General features: G+C 44.8%; 1 protein-coding gene across 1 annotated transcript in view; it reads left to right on the top strand.

Moving 5' to 3' along the window:
- LOC148505524 (NXPE family member 4-like) overlaps positions 1 to 16,823 on the top strand; it is a 48,126-nt gene extending 31,303 nt beyond the window's left edge. Inside the window, exons 5-6 of the mRNA XM_088448083.1 lie at positions 7,207 to 7,425; positions 15,964 to 16,823. Of these exons, the coding sequence (XP_088304209.1) occupies positions 7,207 to 7,425; positions 15,964 to 16,508 (764 nt within the window). The 3' untranslated portion in view covers positions 16,509 to 16,823. The remainder of the gene's footprint in view (positions 1 to 7,206; positions 7,426 to 15,963) is intronic.
- The last annotated feature ends 955 nt before the right edge of the window (positions 16,824 to 17,778 follow it).

Raw genomic sequence — 17,778 nt, forward strand, 5'->3', positions numbered from 1 at the left:
CAGAATATATGCCCAAAAGGACCAGATCCAGGTTTGGTAAGGGTAGCAGGAAGTAGTGAGCGTTGGAGTGCCAAAGATTATGTGACCAAACAGAAGATGGTGAGAAAAAAAACACAAAATTAGATGTTCGCAAACAAACACAAACACATTAGGTATAAACACTGTAGTTTTGTTACAACTTACCTAAAAAATCTGGCCACCACATCATCGCGTATGGCCCCCCCACATACTGACCTACGACCAACCTCGGGGGGGCCATCCTCAGGTAAGGCATCCTCTGGCTGCATTGGGACACCACTCCTTATGGCAATGTTGTGAAATATCCCACACAGGACCACAATTTTAGACACCATATCCGGCACATACATGAGCTCGCCACCAGAGCGGTGGAGGCATCTGAATCGGCCTTTTAAAAGGCCGATACAGCGCTCCACCACTTTCCTGGTGGCTGTAAGTGCGGAATTATACGCACTTTGTGGCCCTGGTGTGGGAGCCAAATAAGGAGTGAGCAGCCAGGACATGCAAGGGTATCCACTGTCTCCTGTGAAAAAATATAGCCAACATCAGGAACACTGTGTATCAAGCGTAACATTGTTATGTACTAAAGGTCTCCACTTACCCAGAAGCCACGCATCACCAGCTTGTAGGTTGGTTAATTTCTGCCATATCCCTGATTGCCGGATGACGAAGGAGTCATGAGCACTTCCTGGTAATTTAGCATTCAGGGACAGGATCTGGAGGGAGGCATCACATACCACCATTACATTCAGGGAGTGATAGTGTTTACGGTTTCTAAATATTGCCTCCAGCCGTGCTGGAGGCTGAAGTGGTATGTGAGTACCATCCACAACCCCTATGATGTGTGGGAAGCCAGCTATTTGGTAAAAATTGGCCTTGGCCACACTAAGGGCACCCATATCCAAAGGCATTTTAATAAAATGATGGAGGTGCTTGAAAAGTGCCTCCATCACTGCCCTCAGGATCCTGGAAAAGGAGGATTGGGAGATGCCCGCCACTATTCCCACCGTTGTTTGAAACGATCCTGAGGCACAGAAATGTAACACCGCCATAAATTGCGTCAGTGGTGGTATTGCTGTTGGACTGTCAATTTGCCGCTCAAGATCACTTTCTATTAATGAGAGAGTGTCTATAATGATTTTGGGAGGTAGACGGTAGTGTCTTAAAACCTCATCATCGGGCATTCCAAAAAGGGTGACACGTGTTCGAAATATCTGGGGCCTTGCATGCCTACGATGCCTACGCCTGGGACGAGTTTGAGGTTGGTCGTCTTCCGGGAGCAGGGCCAGAACAATTCGCCCCAGATCTACCTGAAATTCAAAGTTTACAATGTAAGGCTTTTGAGCCACCCCAAAAGTAACATAAAACAACTTAGCTTTATGATACCATCCATAGCTGCTTACATGCCGGGGTATTGTCATGATACGTATAAACTGTAAAAAAGCCAAAAATGAGACATCAAAAATTTAGAGGGTGATTTTTTGTTTGTCAAATTGGTGCAAGCCAACACATAAAATAGGCGAAACACACATTTGGCCATCGATGAAAACGACATTGCACACCGTACGTCAAATAGGTGTCAAATGGACCCCAAAAATGGAAAAGGGAAAAGCAAAACTGGTTTACATGATGAATAAGCCTCGAAAAATGCGTTAATTATTTCGCAAATGCAAGTCACTACACCAACTGTCCAAAATGCGTTAATTATTTCGCAAATGCAAGTCACTACACCAACTGTCCAAAATGCGTTAATTAGTTTGCAAATGCAAGTCACTACACCAACTGTCCAAAATGCGTTAATTAGTTCGCAAATGCAAGTCACTACACCAACTGTCCAAAATGCGTTAATTAGTTCGCAAATGCAAGTCACTACACCAACTGTCCAAAATGCGTTAATTAGTTCGCAAATGCAAGTCACTACACCAACTGTCCAAAATGCGTTAATTAGTTCGCAAATGCAAGTCACTACACCAACTGTCCAAAATGCGTTAATTAGTTCGCAAATGCAAGTCACTACACCAACTGTCCAAAATGCGTTAATTAGTTCGCAAATGCAAGTCACTACACCAACTGTCCAAAATGCGTTAATTAGTTCGCAAATGCAAGTCACTACACCAACTGTCCAAAATGCGTTAATTAGTTCGCAAATGCGTCACTACACCAACTGTCCAAAATGCGTTAATTAGTTCGCAAATGCAAGTCACTACACCAACTGTCCAAAATGCGTTAATTAGTTCGCAAATGCAAGAAAAAAAATGGACTTACCCAACTCGAATATATAAGATTTCCAACAAAAAGGTCTTTGGGTCCGAAAGCCAAAACAAACTAAAATAGATGAAATTAGTGTCAAAAAAAATATATAAAACCAAAAACCAGAAGTAGACACCAATTGGCCACAAATTAGACTGCACAAAACTTACCAAATCAGGAAACGATGGAAAAAAATCAACCAAAAAAATGCGAACGGAAAACCAAAACAACTGTAGCAAAACCAAAAAAAACCAAACTCCGCCAAATCCTCCAACCGCAAACAACCAAATCCAACCACCTTAACCGCCAACAAACCAACAACGCAACCTCGACTCCACACACACCAAGCCATAAATAGTGTTTATTTTCCCGCACAAATTAAGGATGAATCATAGGGACGCACAATCAATGATGCGGCCGCAAACTAAGGACGCATGTATAAATACGTCACGAAATCACATTGAATTTCTGGTTGATTTCATTCTGGAAGCAGAGACATGGCTTCAGACCAGGGAAACAATGGCCAAAAATCCGGCGGTAAGGCCTTCATGCATTTTGTCTCAATGATTCTTTTAAAACATAATATTGGGCAAGTTGTGAAGTGGCTAAATCTGCATATTTACCCAAATAGGTGAGGAGGATGACATGGAAGAGACTGCTGGCCCCAGTCAACCCGCCAAAGCTGCCAAAAAAAAAAGGCAGCCACATTTCACAAGCAAGGAGATGGAGGTTTTGATCCAGAAGTGCGTTGACATCCTGCCCCAGGCAGCCAGGAATATGAGCCAAAACCAGAAGTGGAGAATGTGGGAGGAGGTCGCCGTTGCTGTCAATAGGGTGGGTGATTATGTCCGTCTAGCCCGGGATGTCAAACGGCGGTAAGTAAACACTTTCCCATCCTATAAACAAACCCCATTGTAAAAAAAAGGATAATGGTTCCAATTTCATTCCACAGATGGGCAGACTTCAAATATCGTCTCAAGCAAAAACTTGCCGACAGGGCTAGGCATGCAAGGGGGACAGGTGGGGGTCCCACCCCTGTGTCATTGGAGTTGACAGACTTAGAAGAGCTGGCACAGGGGTGTGTGCAGGCTGTGGAGGTGTTTGGCGTGTCCAACATGGATACGGACATGCCAGACTTTGCGGCTCCTCATGTTGGCCAAGGTAAGTCTTGTGATGTCACCAACTCTGAAATGCTATTGTGCCAATATGTAGATTCTAATGTGAGTCTTTTCGCATTTTTCCTAACAGAGACAGAGGCGGATGAGTCTGCTCCAGAGGGGAGCCTTGGCCGCAGAATTTCTGCTGGCTCTGCAGGGGAGGAACCAGTACATCCGGCTGAGGACCCTGCAGAAGCCAGTCCAGGGCGTGCCCCCTCGCAGGCAGTGGGCCTCCTCACAGAACTCAATTTTAAATCGGATTTCCATACGGAGATTCTGCAGAGGATGGACGCCAGTCTGATACGGGTGGCTGAGGCCCTGGAGCAAAATGCTGCGGCCAACGTGACCATTGCTCAGGCCCTGGCGGAAAATACCAGGGCCAACATCCGCATCGCCGATGCCCTGGAGCAGCTCGTTCGCCAGCACATGGTGGAGCCGACCTCCCTTCCTGCCGGAACATCCGGATCCTCCACCTCTGGCACAACATCAGCCAATCCTCCAAATGTGCCTAGCCCTGTGCCTAGTCCAGAGGCCACAACATCTGCCTCTGGACAGGCCAGCCCGATGGCATCCCGGACCCGGTCTGGCGCCCACCCTCACCCAGCCAAATGGGCGAGAAAACGGTGACAGCAATGGCGACTTTTCCCACACTCCTTCTGTGCTTGGCTCATATTCCTTTCTGGTCAAAACTTCCCTCTCCTTTCTTGTGAAATTTTTTTACATTTGGTATTTACGTTTATGTTACCAGTTATGGCTTTTTTTTTTTTTTTAACAAATATCTTTGCCACAAAAAAAAGGCAACAAAATATTAGGCCAATTTGTTTGTGTTTAAACAATAAATTTAAAACAAAAAACTGACATTGTATTGTGACATTATTGTACAAATGGGTTACATTTAATCCTGGCCCTAAAGGCAAAAACTGACCCTCTTAAAAAAAAAAAAAGGCCTCTTTAAGGAACGTTTAAAAAATCACATAGCGATGCAAATTCCACAGTAAACCAAAAAAAAGGGGAGCTAATTAAAACATGAGGACATTATTGTTACAATAGGCCATAACCAACAAATTGTGGCCAAAATAAAACACCAAAAATGTACGCTAATTGATTGTGTAATCATGACATTAGCAGCTCTGATTTCCACCTGCGTACGCTTTTGTGCTATCCCAATAAACTGCTTTCCAAACACATACCAAGCCGGTTTTCAATCCAACACTAATTACTTTACTGACCAGCCGCGATTAATCGCAGCACCATCCTTGAGTCCCGGGACGGAGGAGAAGGCCATCGCCAATGTGGTCGAGTAATCCTGACCCTAAGCTGTGCGAGCATTTTGAAGGGAAAGCGGATGTTTCAGTGACGTATGAGACGGTCCGAACACATTTGACGTTCGCATCTGCTAATGTATGTACGCCCCAAAAATGCCTCGCCACGCCTGCGTTTTTTCATCTCCACCCCCGTCAACACCCAAAAACGCCCTGTTCTGTCAATCACATTTGACATGTCACTTCCTGTACGCTATTTTAGGAACGAGAGAAAAAAAACTCGCAATCTGCCGTACGCACATGCGCAGTGTAACACCGACGCATGCGCGGTTAGTCAACATCGGAACGCAACGAGCGTACTGTTGTTAACGTGCGGCTCTGAATGAGGGCCTATGTACTAAGCAGTGTTAGGAGACAGAGTGAAAAGTGATAAGGTGCCAGCCAATCGGCTCCCAACTGTCATCTCACAGACTGTGTTTGAAAAATGACAGTTGGGAGCTGATTGGCTGACACCTTATCACTTTCTTATCACCTTTCACTCTGTCTGCTAACACTGCTTAGTAAATAGACCCCTATGTGTGTTTTTGGGTGTGCAGACAATGGGCCTGATTCAGAGCCACTCGTAAGCGGCCACTCTTTCGTTCTGACCGATGTTCGCTCATCTGCGCATGCGTACGGATCGTTATACGCATGCGCGAACCAGTCAGTGCGGCCGAAATTCATGTGCTCGCAAAATAGCGAATGCCTGATAATTTGAGTGACAGGATGAGGCGTATGTGGGTGGTAACAGGGGAAGGTGCTTGAAAACGGGGAGTGGAGATCCGATCGCAGGCGTGCTTAAAGGTCAAAACGGGCATTTTATGGGTGTGCATAATTTAAACAGCAGCGTCATTGACCACGTCACTGGGTTTTTTTTTAGCCTGAACTGCTCGCAAAATTGTGGTAGCAAACACCAACCACAAGAATAGCGAGCAGTTCATAAGCTGGTCGATGTACTCGATTAATCTAATAAATAGCGGACATGACGTAGGATGCGAGCGGCCAGGGGGCGTAGTTTCCCAAAAAACGAACGCAAGTTTTGTTCGCTCATTCAGACCTAGAGGTGTGAACAGACCGCAAACAGCGAACGGTTCATTTGAATAGCCACCCCTATTTTCTGGACGAGCGAGCGCAAATAGCGACCGGCTCTGAATCAGGCCCAATATTTTTGATATAATTTACTATTGGGTAAAGTTGTGGAACTACACCTAAATGGATACATGTTACTTATGTTATATTTATGCCAGGGCTTGACAAATGTTTCTTAAATCTAAGAGCCAGGATGAAAGTGTAGGAGCCAGACCCCCCCTTCCCCCGGGGCAGCATTATTTAGCACCTACGCCCCGGGCAACCAACCCCCATGGCCACACCACTAACAAAGTACCCCAGGTAAACCACCCTCCCACAGCCACATTACTGAGCAGCTAACCCCCCTCTCCAGGCAACCAACCCCCAGAAAGACCACCTATCTGCAGCCAAAAAACACTGGGCAAGCAAAGCCACCGCCGGCAGTGGCCAAACTAGAGAGTGATGGGCCCAGGTGCAAGAATATGCTTTGGGCACACCTATGCAGTGCCCCCAGTAGTGGTCCGCCTATGCAGTGCCTCCAGTAGTGCCCCATATACATTGCCCCCAGCAGTGGTCCCCCTATGCATTGCCCCCAGCAGTAGTCCCCACTATGCATTGCCCCCAGTAGAAGACCCACTATGCATTGACCCTAATAGAGCGCCCCCCCATACAGTGCCCTATTAGCACCCCCCCTTATACAGTGCCCCAGTAGTGGCCACCACCCCATACAGTGCCCCTAGTAGCGGCCACCCCCCTATGCAGTGCCCCCAGTAGTGGTCCCCCTATGTAGTGGCCCTTTAGTCAGAGCCCCCAGAAGTGGTCCCCCCTATAGATTGCCCCCAGTAGTTGTCCCCCCAGTAGTAGTCCTCCCTATACAGTGACCCCAGTAGTAGTCCCCACTATGCAGTGCCCCTAGTAGTGGCCTCACCCTGTAGAGTGGCCCAGTAATGATCACCCCCTCTATGCGGTGCCCCCTGTAGCCACCCCCCATGCAGTGCCCCTTACACACACAAAAAAACCCAGAACTTACCTGATCCCCGCTCCTGCCGATGACCACTGCTGTCCACTCCTCCAGGCTCGCTCTGCACTATGGGAGAGACGTAATGACGTCTCTCCCATCACCCGCTGTGGGGGAAGCCGGAAGGCAGAGCTCATGAGTGAGCTCCAGCCGGCTCACTCGGTGGATGCAGCAGCCAATGAGAGTCGGTCTGACTCTCATCGGCTGCTATAACAAACACACAGCCGCCGCTGACAGCTGTGTGTTTGTTACTGTGTAGTGTGGACTGCGCTCACGGTCTGCACTACACTAGCGGCGGCAGGGGGTTGCTCCAAATCTGGTCGCCATGGCGACCTGGCCCCCGGGTTTTGTCGAGCTCTGCAGTATGCGATTTAATAATGCTTCTCTTTTCCAGTCTCCGCATCAAACCCAAAGCCAAAATGTCAGACAGGAATGAGCTCTCCAGTCCCAAGTGGATACTTTTTCAATAATATGTGGAACCCTGTTTACTGCAACATGACGGATTATAAAACCGGGGAGGACTTCATTAAGTGTCTACAGGGGAAGAAACTCTATCTCATCGGAGACTCAACGTTACGTCAGTATATCATGTACTTCACTGACGGCATCAACCGTAAGTTTCACTTCACTCACCCTGTGGACACTGTGGCTGAAAGAAATGAACATAAGTTGAAAATAACCTAAAAGGAAAAAACTTCCACCTTTTGGCTGGAAACTGCTCCATAGGTTGTACAGACGGCAAATACCAATGAGGGGTGTCTGTGACCGTTTTGTGCTGGGACCCTTCTTGCACAGAGATCACTGCATCCGGCTGCTGGGCTTCCTGATGTCTTTTTTTTTCAATGGCGTCCTCAAAAGCTACTTGAATAATTTGGGCGGCACGTTCTGGTTTGGTGACATCAGTGAATTGCTGCACATCCAGCAGCTGGATACGGTGACCTCTGCTTTTGGGGGTAGCTAGACTAGAGCCACCATTTAAAAAGATGCCCATGATTTGGACATGCCCTTTAGCTCTGCCTTCAATGAATTTTCCGGGTAGATCATAAAAGCTTTTTATCTTCTACTTGTGTATTATGAACAGTTTAATACATATTTGTATTTACGGATTGGATATGGCCAGCATCCTGACAGGCTTAGCATACCGACACCTGTCAGTAAGTATCCTAATCCTACCTCATCCCCTACCCCTAAACTTAACCTTCCCTCCCCACTGCCTAAACCTAACCCCCCCCTTCCCCTAGCACCTAACTCTAACCCTCCCTCTAGTGCCTAACCCTAATGTCCTAGCCCTCACTCCAGAGCTGGATTTGTACCTCATGGGGCCCTAGGCAACATACCAGTTTGGGGCCCCCCTCCCTCAAATAATAATAGCACTATACCTTGGCGTTTGCACAGTGTGATCACGGTGCGTGCATAGTCTACCGATAATTGCTGACCCCATAATTATTCATTATTCAATTTTAAATCAGATTGCACAACATAAAAATGACATAAATCAATCTATAGTACAGAGTATTTGAGAATAAGGCCGGCTATGCACTTGCACGATATCGGCCCAATTTGGCCAAATCGGAACGACAAATTGTAGTGTGTTTGCCCGATTTGCACTGTCACAAGCGATATCGTGTGATTGGCCATGCTGCCAATCACACGATATTGCATGCGGCGCCATATATATTAATGAAGGACGGAACAAGTGATCATTCCGTCGTTCATTAAATCGTGTATTGTGTACCGGCAACCATGCGATGTCCAGGGTGAAGGCAATTCACCCTGAACATCGGCACGATTGCCAGTCGTTCAGGTGTGTACCCACTCTAACACAGTACCCTACCTGGCTGGCTGCTGTGCTTTCCTGAGATCTGGGGCCTCTGCAGCTCTGCCTGTCCCTCTGGCCTCTGCGTGCTGCTGGTGGACAGTAGCAAGCCTGGCAGTGGCACTGTGCAGAGGCTAATGTGCATGGGGCTGAGCCCTGGGGCAAGCCGCGGGCCCAGGGGCAAACGCAGGATTTCCTGGGTGGGATATATATATATATGTATATATATATATATATATATGGAAGTAGTGAATGATACAGCGACAGGCGTCTCTAATAATTAAAGTGCATGTGCAATAAATATAAGTATAAATAATTTATTCCAAGTTTATACAGACATAGTGGTACAGACAAACAATAAAAAGACAATATGAACACACAGAAGAAGTAACGAAATAGAAATGAAATTGATCCTTTAAAGTGTCTAATGTCTCAGAGTTTGGTTAAAAGGACCTTTAAAATCAAAGAATACTTATTATCCATGTGCTTATTTAAAAACACAATGCATAAAAAATCTCAACACCGTGATATTGAATAAAGTGTCAACAGTCAGTAACATATATTGCACAACCCCAATAATGTATATTAAAAGCAGATTAAGATGTGCGGAAAATCAAGTTTATAACCAGCAACTGATTTAAAAATGCTTATCTTAGTAGCTCATAAAGGCAAGAGTACAGCTTCCCAACGCGTTTCATCCAAGGTCACTGGCATCATAGTGACAGGCAGGTATATTTTCCCTAGATTCTTGACCTATGTCTTTTGAAACCTCAGGAAGGTGTTTGTGTTGGGAGCTTTTTGGGTTATTAGCTTCACAGGAGGCTAATTAGGGTTTTCAGCCATGTGGCTGTTTTTTAGTGCTGTGAGGCTGATCATTAGAGGGAGACACTGCCTGGGGAAAGGACAGACTTTCGTGTCTCTGTGTGAGAATCAGGTTGATGAAAGCAGGTAAACTAAATCTGAAAAACCCTTCTAATACTTTGTTTATTAGTGTGCTAGGATCACTTCTGTATAGTTAGTGCCAGACGGCAAAGTGTCTATTTCTGTTTATTTTGTTTGTATTGCCTAATAAAACTGGCGGAGACCAGTTGCACCAGACCAGTGGACTTTGTGTGATTTCTCAGCCACTGCACAGTGCCATCTACCCCAGGAGATGGTACCAGTTCCCCGACCTTGCTAATAGATATATATATATCTATCCTGTGTGATTGGCACTCCGTGGTGCCTGCCAGACCAATAAATATATATGTCAATCCATGTTCAGCGCCACTCATCGGACACAGTTTTCTCAAAAGTAAAACAAAGACTGCTTCTACATTTCGAGTTTATTTCAACTCATCATCAGGAACAATGAAACGAGATTGAAATAAACTCGAAACGTTGAAGCAGTCTTTGTTTTACTGTTGAGAAAACTGTGTCCGATGAGTGCCGCTGATCGTGGATATATACAGTGTATATATGTGTGTGTGTGTATATATATATATATATATATATATATATATATTTATTTATTTTATACTGTGATATCTTGGGGGTAATTATCTCAGCAGAGGGTGGATTGGTGCAGTGTTTAGGTGCTTAATGAGGGTCCACACAAAGCTTTCAAGCAAAACAAATGAGATGGTGCTTTACTTCCAGCAGGGAAAACAGGTACAACACAAGGAACAGAAAATAATAAACAATCTAGCCCCTGTTTAGGACGTCTAACTCCCTTCTTGAGCCCTCTCTAATGTGGTGCAGCTAGTCTGCCAACAAAGTCTCTACCTGCTTCTTGCAGGTCTATCACCGGCTCCAGCCTGGCTTGGCTTGGCTGCCACAGCTACACAAATACAGTCAGTCCTGGTGGCCTTCCCTGTATCATACAGATATAGGCCCTGGCTTCCTCAGCCTGCAACTTTACTGCTTTAATGTCACACAGTTAATGAGGACATCTCTATGGTCCCATTGCTGCTGAAAGACATAACTCTGGAACATCTCAGTTCCCGCAATTCACTTTGGCCGCTGCTCATCACACAAGACACTCTGTACTGGTAGCATATCACTCTGCATGCCAGGCTTTTCAGGATCAATCTGTAACAATTGCTGCTTGTGTTTATGTACTTCTGCCACACTGGATTCACTGAAGACATCAGATGCCATTTTAGGTTCAGAATTCAACTTCAGAATGTTATTTAACTTCTTTTCCTCTTGTGGTTTTCCCACTACCATGTGGAACTTTTTCTGAGCCACAGACAGCTGCTCTTCCAGCTGGGCAATTTTCACCATGGTGCTTTTCAACTTGCTTTCAGATTGCAGCAGATTGCGCTCCACAACTTCATGTTCAGCAAGTCTCAACTTTTTTGTAAATTTATTTCAGACCCTGCCACGTTTAATTCACTTTGCAACTCCAGTTCTTTGGTATTCCTCTCCACTTGGAATCTATGCTACTGGTTCTGTGTACTTAGCAGACACTTCTTAAGGTTCTCACTTTGTTCTTGTAATTTCCAAGTCCTGCCATGGGCAAGGTTAAGCTCTCTCTCCAAAGATTCACTTTGTAATTTCTTTTCAGCTTGCTCATGAAAATTTCTCTCATCAGCCAATTGTTCCATTAAGTCATTAACCTTCCCAGCATAATACGTATTACTTTCATTCAAAACTTTACGCTTAATGTCAAATTCTTCCAGGATGATATAGTCCTTTCTGGACGGACCTTGCACCATACACTGATCACAAACACTGACATCTTTATTCTGCTTTGTAAATGTCTCTTTCAATGTAATAACACTGTTTACCCCATCAATTTGAAAGGATTCACCACAGAGGATTTCAAACTGCTTTAAATCCCTTCCATGTAACTGACTTTCTTCACATTCAGACTGTAAACTCCAGCCCAGGTTTTCCACCTCTCTAGACTGAGAATGAACCTTTGTAGGAATAATTCTGCCTTTAGAATTTTTCTTTTTATTTCCCATGATTCTTGGCACAAAATACACAGGAACAACTTGTTATTGTTTTTACTGTATCACACTTTGCCTTCAGAAGTATTTTCAACACAGCAAAACATTTTCTTCAAGTGGCATTACAATTACAATTACCAGCATGTATCAAGCAGTCTCAATAGCCTTTCAATAGGAACCTCTGCTCTCAGTACCAAACCTTGATTTAATGAGCATGAGCAATCACCAGGATAAATCACAAAATTTCTTTTAACCCTTCCAATGCTGAGGAAGTGCACATTTGCAGACAATTGTTTTGTTTAAACAACACTTCATAATAGACTTATCTTCACTCACCAGCCTGATGAGCATTGCACTGTTGAGTCCACTAGGCAGGTGCAGAAAACATCAATTTTTCCATTAGCTGCTGTAATCCACTTTCTGCGCAGATCTTGTTGCGTAGACCTGTGTGCGTAGAATCTTTTTACCCACATTCTCCACCAAATGTGATATCTTGGGGGTAATTAGCTCGGCAGAGGGTGGATTGGTGCAGTGTTTAGGTGCTTAATGAGGGTCCACACACAGTTTATAAGCAAAACAAATGAGATGGTGCTTTACTTCCAGCAGGGAAAACAAGTACAACACAAGGAACAGAAAATAATAAACAACCTAGACCCTGTTTAGGGCATCTAACTCACTTCTTGAGCTCTCTCTAATGTGGTGCAGCTAGTCTGCCAACAAAGTCTCTACCAGCCTGGCTTGGCTGCAACAGCTACACAAATACAGTCAGTCCTGGTGGCCTTCTCTGTATCATACAGATATAGGTCCTGGCTTCCTCAGCCTGCAGCTTCACTGCTTTAATGTCACACAGTCTCAGAGTTTGTGGTCCCCCCTTGCCTCCTGCAAGGTCCAGACACAGGCCTCCTGGCCCCCAATGGCTCGCTCAGCTTCACTGGGCTCTCTGGCTGCCACAAGCCCACATAGACTGTTTCACATGGCAGCCTGACTGGTCCGCCTTCACATCAGCCCACACCTGAGCTCTATCCACAAGGCAGCAATTAGGCATCTTCCCATAATGCTTTTCTAGTCTGTGTGGGCGGATCTCCCCTACCCCACACAGAAACTGCTGCTCACCAATGCCACCTCTGGTGATACTGCCACAATACACACACACACACACACACACACACACACACACACACACACACACACACACACTATGCACTAACACATGCACAGTATACACACACATATACACTAAAACATGCACAGTATACACACATACATATACACTAAAACATGCACAGTATACACACACTCATATACACAATCATATACACTAAAACATGCACAGTATACACACACATATACACTAAAACATGCACAGTATACACACACATATACACAATCATATACACTAAAACTTATACACGATAACATACATAGACACTAACATATTTATATATATATATATATATATGTGTGTATGTATATATATATATATATATATATATGTGTGTATATACAGTGTGTGTATATATAATATATATACACATACATAACATAATTACAGTTAATGCTGCAGCTGCTGCATTACAGGACAGGTTGCTAATTGGGACACCTCGATTCATTAGGCCCCTCACAATGTAATGCGAAGATTTGCGGTGATATGGGGCGGGGCTTGCCGTATTGATTCCGTCCCTATTGCAGGCAGTATAGGGGGAATCGGTGCGTGGTCTGGAGCAGCTGAGGCTGGGCGGCTGACCTGGTGACCCTTCCCCCTCCCCCCTGTTATGCGCAGTCACTCTGTGTCTTTGACAGTGTACTGCGCAGACAGTGGGACTCTCATGACGTCATGCGTTACTCACGCAGTGCTCCTCTGGGAGCATTTTGACCGGACAGATTTTTTGAGGCAAAGGGGTCTGTCCATGGGCCCCTTGGATCCCGCCGGGCCCTAGGCGTGCGCCTAGGTTACCTAGTGGGAAATCTGTCCCTGCCTCCCCCTATCCCCACTACTTATCGTCAAGATGGCAGCATCGGGATTCTGACAGGTGTCAGGATTCCAGCCCCGGCATTCTCGGCATCGGCATCCCGACTGTCGGTATTATAACTACATCCTATTTATACAGATACTGACCAATACAACACATGCAGTTCCTCTATTAGTGGAAACCTATCTATGCAGCAGTGGTATAACAGTGAGGCAAGTTCTCCTGCAAATCCCATTTCTCTCACCGGCTCGTGGCATGGACGAGAGTGTAGCTTGTAGGTGGAGTGCAGGAAAGTGCACAGGAAGCAGTGCAGCTTGTGTAATGGATGCCACTGCCTTTCTACAGGCAGCCTGTGACCTAGAGTACAATCCCCGACACTTGGTGCCTGCAGGGGAATGCTCCTGTTGCATCCAGGACTTACGCCACTGATATGCAGTAATTGCTATTTAAGTATACACTTAGCGCATTGTGAATTGTTATTGCTGCTATATACGGCATAGTGAAACCATTGTCACATAAGATTACTCTAAGCGGCCATTTTCTGTGGCGTGTTGCCACAGTAATCTATAATAAATATCCAATGATTGTGTCCAAGCAACATAAATGTGTCCAATAAAATAAAAAAAAATGCCTAGTATAATCCCCAGGTAAGGGACAACGGCAGCAGCCTCGTCAGATCCAAACCATACTCCAAGAACAAACAAGGGCGCCTCCTAGTGCAATAACATCATCATCCACCTCTGTGCGAGAGGGTAATAATTAAAGTTAAACCTTAAACCGCACCAATATTGGTGAATAGAATGGTTTATCTGATAAGTCCATAGGCTCCCAAGAGACGGTGCTTCAAAAGATATTTCTTCTTTTAATGACTCATGAATGAAAATACAAACCAAAAAAATACATAGTGTCATTCTGTTAGGACAAATAGCGAATGCCAAAAAAGAATCGCTTGTACAATATTGTAAAATCAGTAAAGGTGCCTACACACTTGGCGATGTGCTCACGATCCGACATTGTGTCCGATTTCCCCTTGAACTCTCCCCAGCAGCTCCCCGGCAGTCATTGGCACGATTTGGTGTTAAAAACTGTCCAATGTGACAAACAATCTATCGTGCCTCCTAACTATTCCAGTGCATCGTGACTGAGATTGTCAGATCTGCCCTACAGCACGGCAGATCTGAAGATGCGATGTACGAACTGTGGGGATGCGAATCGTGATCATGAGTGGACACTCCCGATTTGGGCATATTTTACACGATTTGTCGTCACGATGCGTCGGAATTGGGCAAATTGTGTAAAATATCTCCAAGTGTGTAGGCACCTTTCAGGCTTATCTGATCTTTACTCAACGTGTTTTATCCTGACACTCATGGCATGGCGTCATGCAGGTTATGTCCCTGAGGCAGTCAAATCTTTTGAAGAACTGTCCGTGGGGATTCTATTGAGTTGTCAGATTAACCATTTTATTAACATATATCTATGTGTTCACTTTATTATTCTCTAGCACAGAGGTGGATGGTGATGTTATTGCACTAGGGAGCGCCCTTGTTTGCATTTTTGTTTCAAATATATACATACAGTAACTTAAATATCTGGCATTTACAAGTCATGTTTAGAGTAAGAAATGTACATTCTTCGTGATCAGTCGACCAGAGAACATCATTATTATCTATAAAGTTATTTATGCAGCGCACACGTTACCCAGCACTTTGCAGAGCATATTTCAGTCATTCATATCAGTCCCTGCCCCAGTGGAGCTTACAATCTATATTCCCAACCACATGGACACACAAGGGTTAATTGTTGTTGTCAGGAGTCCATTATCCTACCAATAGGTCTTTGGAGCAGGGGCGTATCTATAATGGGTGCAGGGTTTGCGGGGAACATGGGCCCCTGGGTCCAGGTGGGCCCCGCACCGCACACCCTGCACCCATATTACTACTTACCTCTCCGGAGTCCCACGTCGGCACGGGCATCTGGCACTGTAAAAAGACAGGAAAATGGCCAAGGCGGCCATTTTCCCATCAATTGCGCATGCGCAGTACAGGGAAAATGGCCGCGGCGGCCATTTTCCCATTGACCTGTGCATACACTATAGACTCTGGTCACTCTCTAGTGCCCAGAGTCTATAACCCTGGCGCTGGCCGCGCACAGCTCAGTGCGCTGCCAGCCGCCGGGCGGAGAGGAGGGGGCCTGTGTCGGAGACTGCACACGGACCCCCTCCTTTCTAGAAACGCCCCTGCTTTGGAGTGCAGGAAGAATCTAGATTGTCCAGAGATAACACAATACAAACACAATGAGAACATACAAACTCCACACAGATGGGGCCTTGGGCAGGAATTGACCACAGTGCTAGGAGGCAGTAATGCTAACCACTATGTCACCATGCTGGATTAACCTTCACTAACACATGTTTTTGTTTTCATCAGTCGTGAATTATTTCCGTTTCAATGAAAAAGGATGGTCTGGTTGGGAAAAGACGATGCTCGCTCTGAGCATGGAGAAGGACCTCTATGTATCCTATAGGAGACACGGGTTCCCATTGGAACATTTTGCCTATTACAACTTCAAGGATGACATGTATATGAGTCGTCAGATTGACCAGATCATTGGGGGAAAGGACACCATCATCGCCATTACATTTGGACAGCATTTCAGACATTTCCCCCTTAAGCTTTACATTAAACGGGCTCTCAACATCCGTACAGCCATAGAACGGCTGTTCCTCAGGAGCCCCGACACCAAAGTCATCATCAAATCAGAAAACACCAGGCAAACCGATTCCGCGGTGGAAAGACAATCGGACTTCCATGGATACACCCAGAATCTAGTGTTAAGGGAAGTTTTCCTGGGGATCAACGTTGGCTATGTCGATGCTTGGGACATCACAGTGGCTTCAGCCACAGCAACTGTACATCCTGATGGCTATACATTAGCCAGTATTATGAGCTTGACATTCACCTTTGCATGTTAATAAAACGAGAAGGAAGGCAAAGATTTACTGGGGAGATGACTGTCAAGGGAGTAGCCAGATCTTATCATGCTTTTAAATCCATGTTACGGTGAGAGTAAGTGCTTTTATGTTAGCTGACTTATTTATACTTGTGTGGCCGGTCACTCTAGAGACCGTGACGCCTGCAAAGCAAACTGTAAGATACCAGCAGTGGTTGGAGAACAACCTACTGGAGCAATTATGGAATACAAGTACAGAGCTCCATGTGAGAAGTATTTTTTTTATTTTTGTTTTTATGGAACATTTTAAGATTAATAAAAATTTTACTACATATTTTTCTAGCGAATCAGATTTTTATTAAAGAACTTTTATTGAAACGGATTACGTTTGTTTTATTTGGAACAAAGGAATAGTAACATGAGGGTGATTGTGTTTTTCTAACAAGTATTAACTTGCAATTGCGTTCGTGCCTTCTGTTATTGAGAAGTCCTGTTCAATCTTTGATCCTTTCAGGCTGGGAAATACAGCTTTTTATAAAAAGAGGATACTTGCAGCATGTTACAGTAAATGAAGCGTTAAAGATTTTGGACTCCTATGTGTTTTATATATTTATATAGTGGAAACTGAATAGGAGTACCAGTGCTGTTTGAACTTTCACTTATTAATATTTAACCAGGAGGTTGAACTGTTTTCTGTGAAAGGAACAGGAACTTGGAAGCTCTCGTCTGGAGTTTCAATATTTTTAGAAATGTTTTGGAACACTCGTTAAGCAGCACATCCACTAGCAGACCAAAAAATGACAGCATGATTATGCCATTGTATTCGTGCAGTCATTTCACAGTCTGTGCTGTGCCTACATTCAGTGTAGGCACCCTCCATCATCTGTAAACATGCCCAATCTGTCGATAGATTGACCTGCATGTTCACCCGATGATTGATGCTGGAAACGACCAGCGGGAGCGCGCATCGCTGGCCTTTTCCGACATAAATGTGCATGATTTGTGCACCATTACTGAGCGGTTGCACGATTACGATGTAGTTATCGTGCAATCGCTCAGTATTATCGGCATGTGGATGTGCGTCATCAGATTGTAAGGATATTGGTAAATTTTATTTGGCTTTTTTCTCTATATGTCAGCACTAGTACTTACTGTATTCGAATTAGACACGTGCGTGGATCACAGTGTTTTGGTTTTAATTCATCATAGTGTTTGGGTTTTGCCAAAATCATCCTCAAGGGTTTTGGATCTGAATTTTTTTTTTTTAATTGATAAAAGCAACTAAAATCATG

This window comes from Taudactylus pleione, unplaced genomic scaffold (assembly GCF_031769625.1).
Source record: "Taudactylus pleione unplaced genomic scaffold, aTauple2 ptg000451l, whole genome shotgun sequence".
Classification (NCBI taxonomy): Eukaryota; Metazoa; Chordata; class Amphibia; order Anura; family Myobatrachidae; genus Taudactylus; species Taudactylus pleione.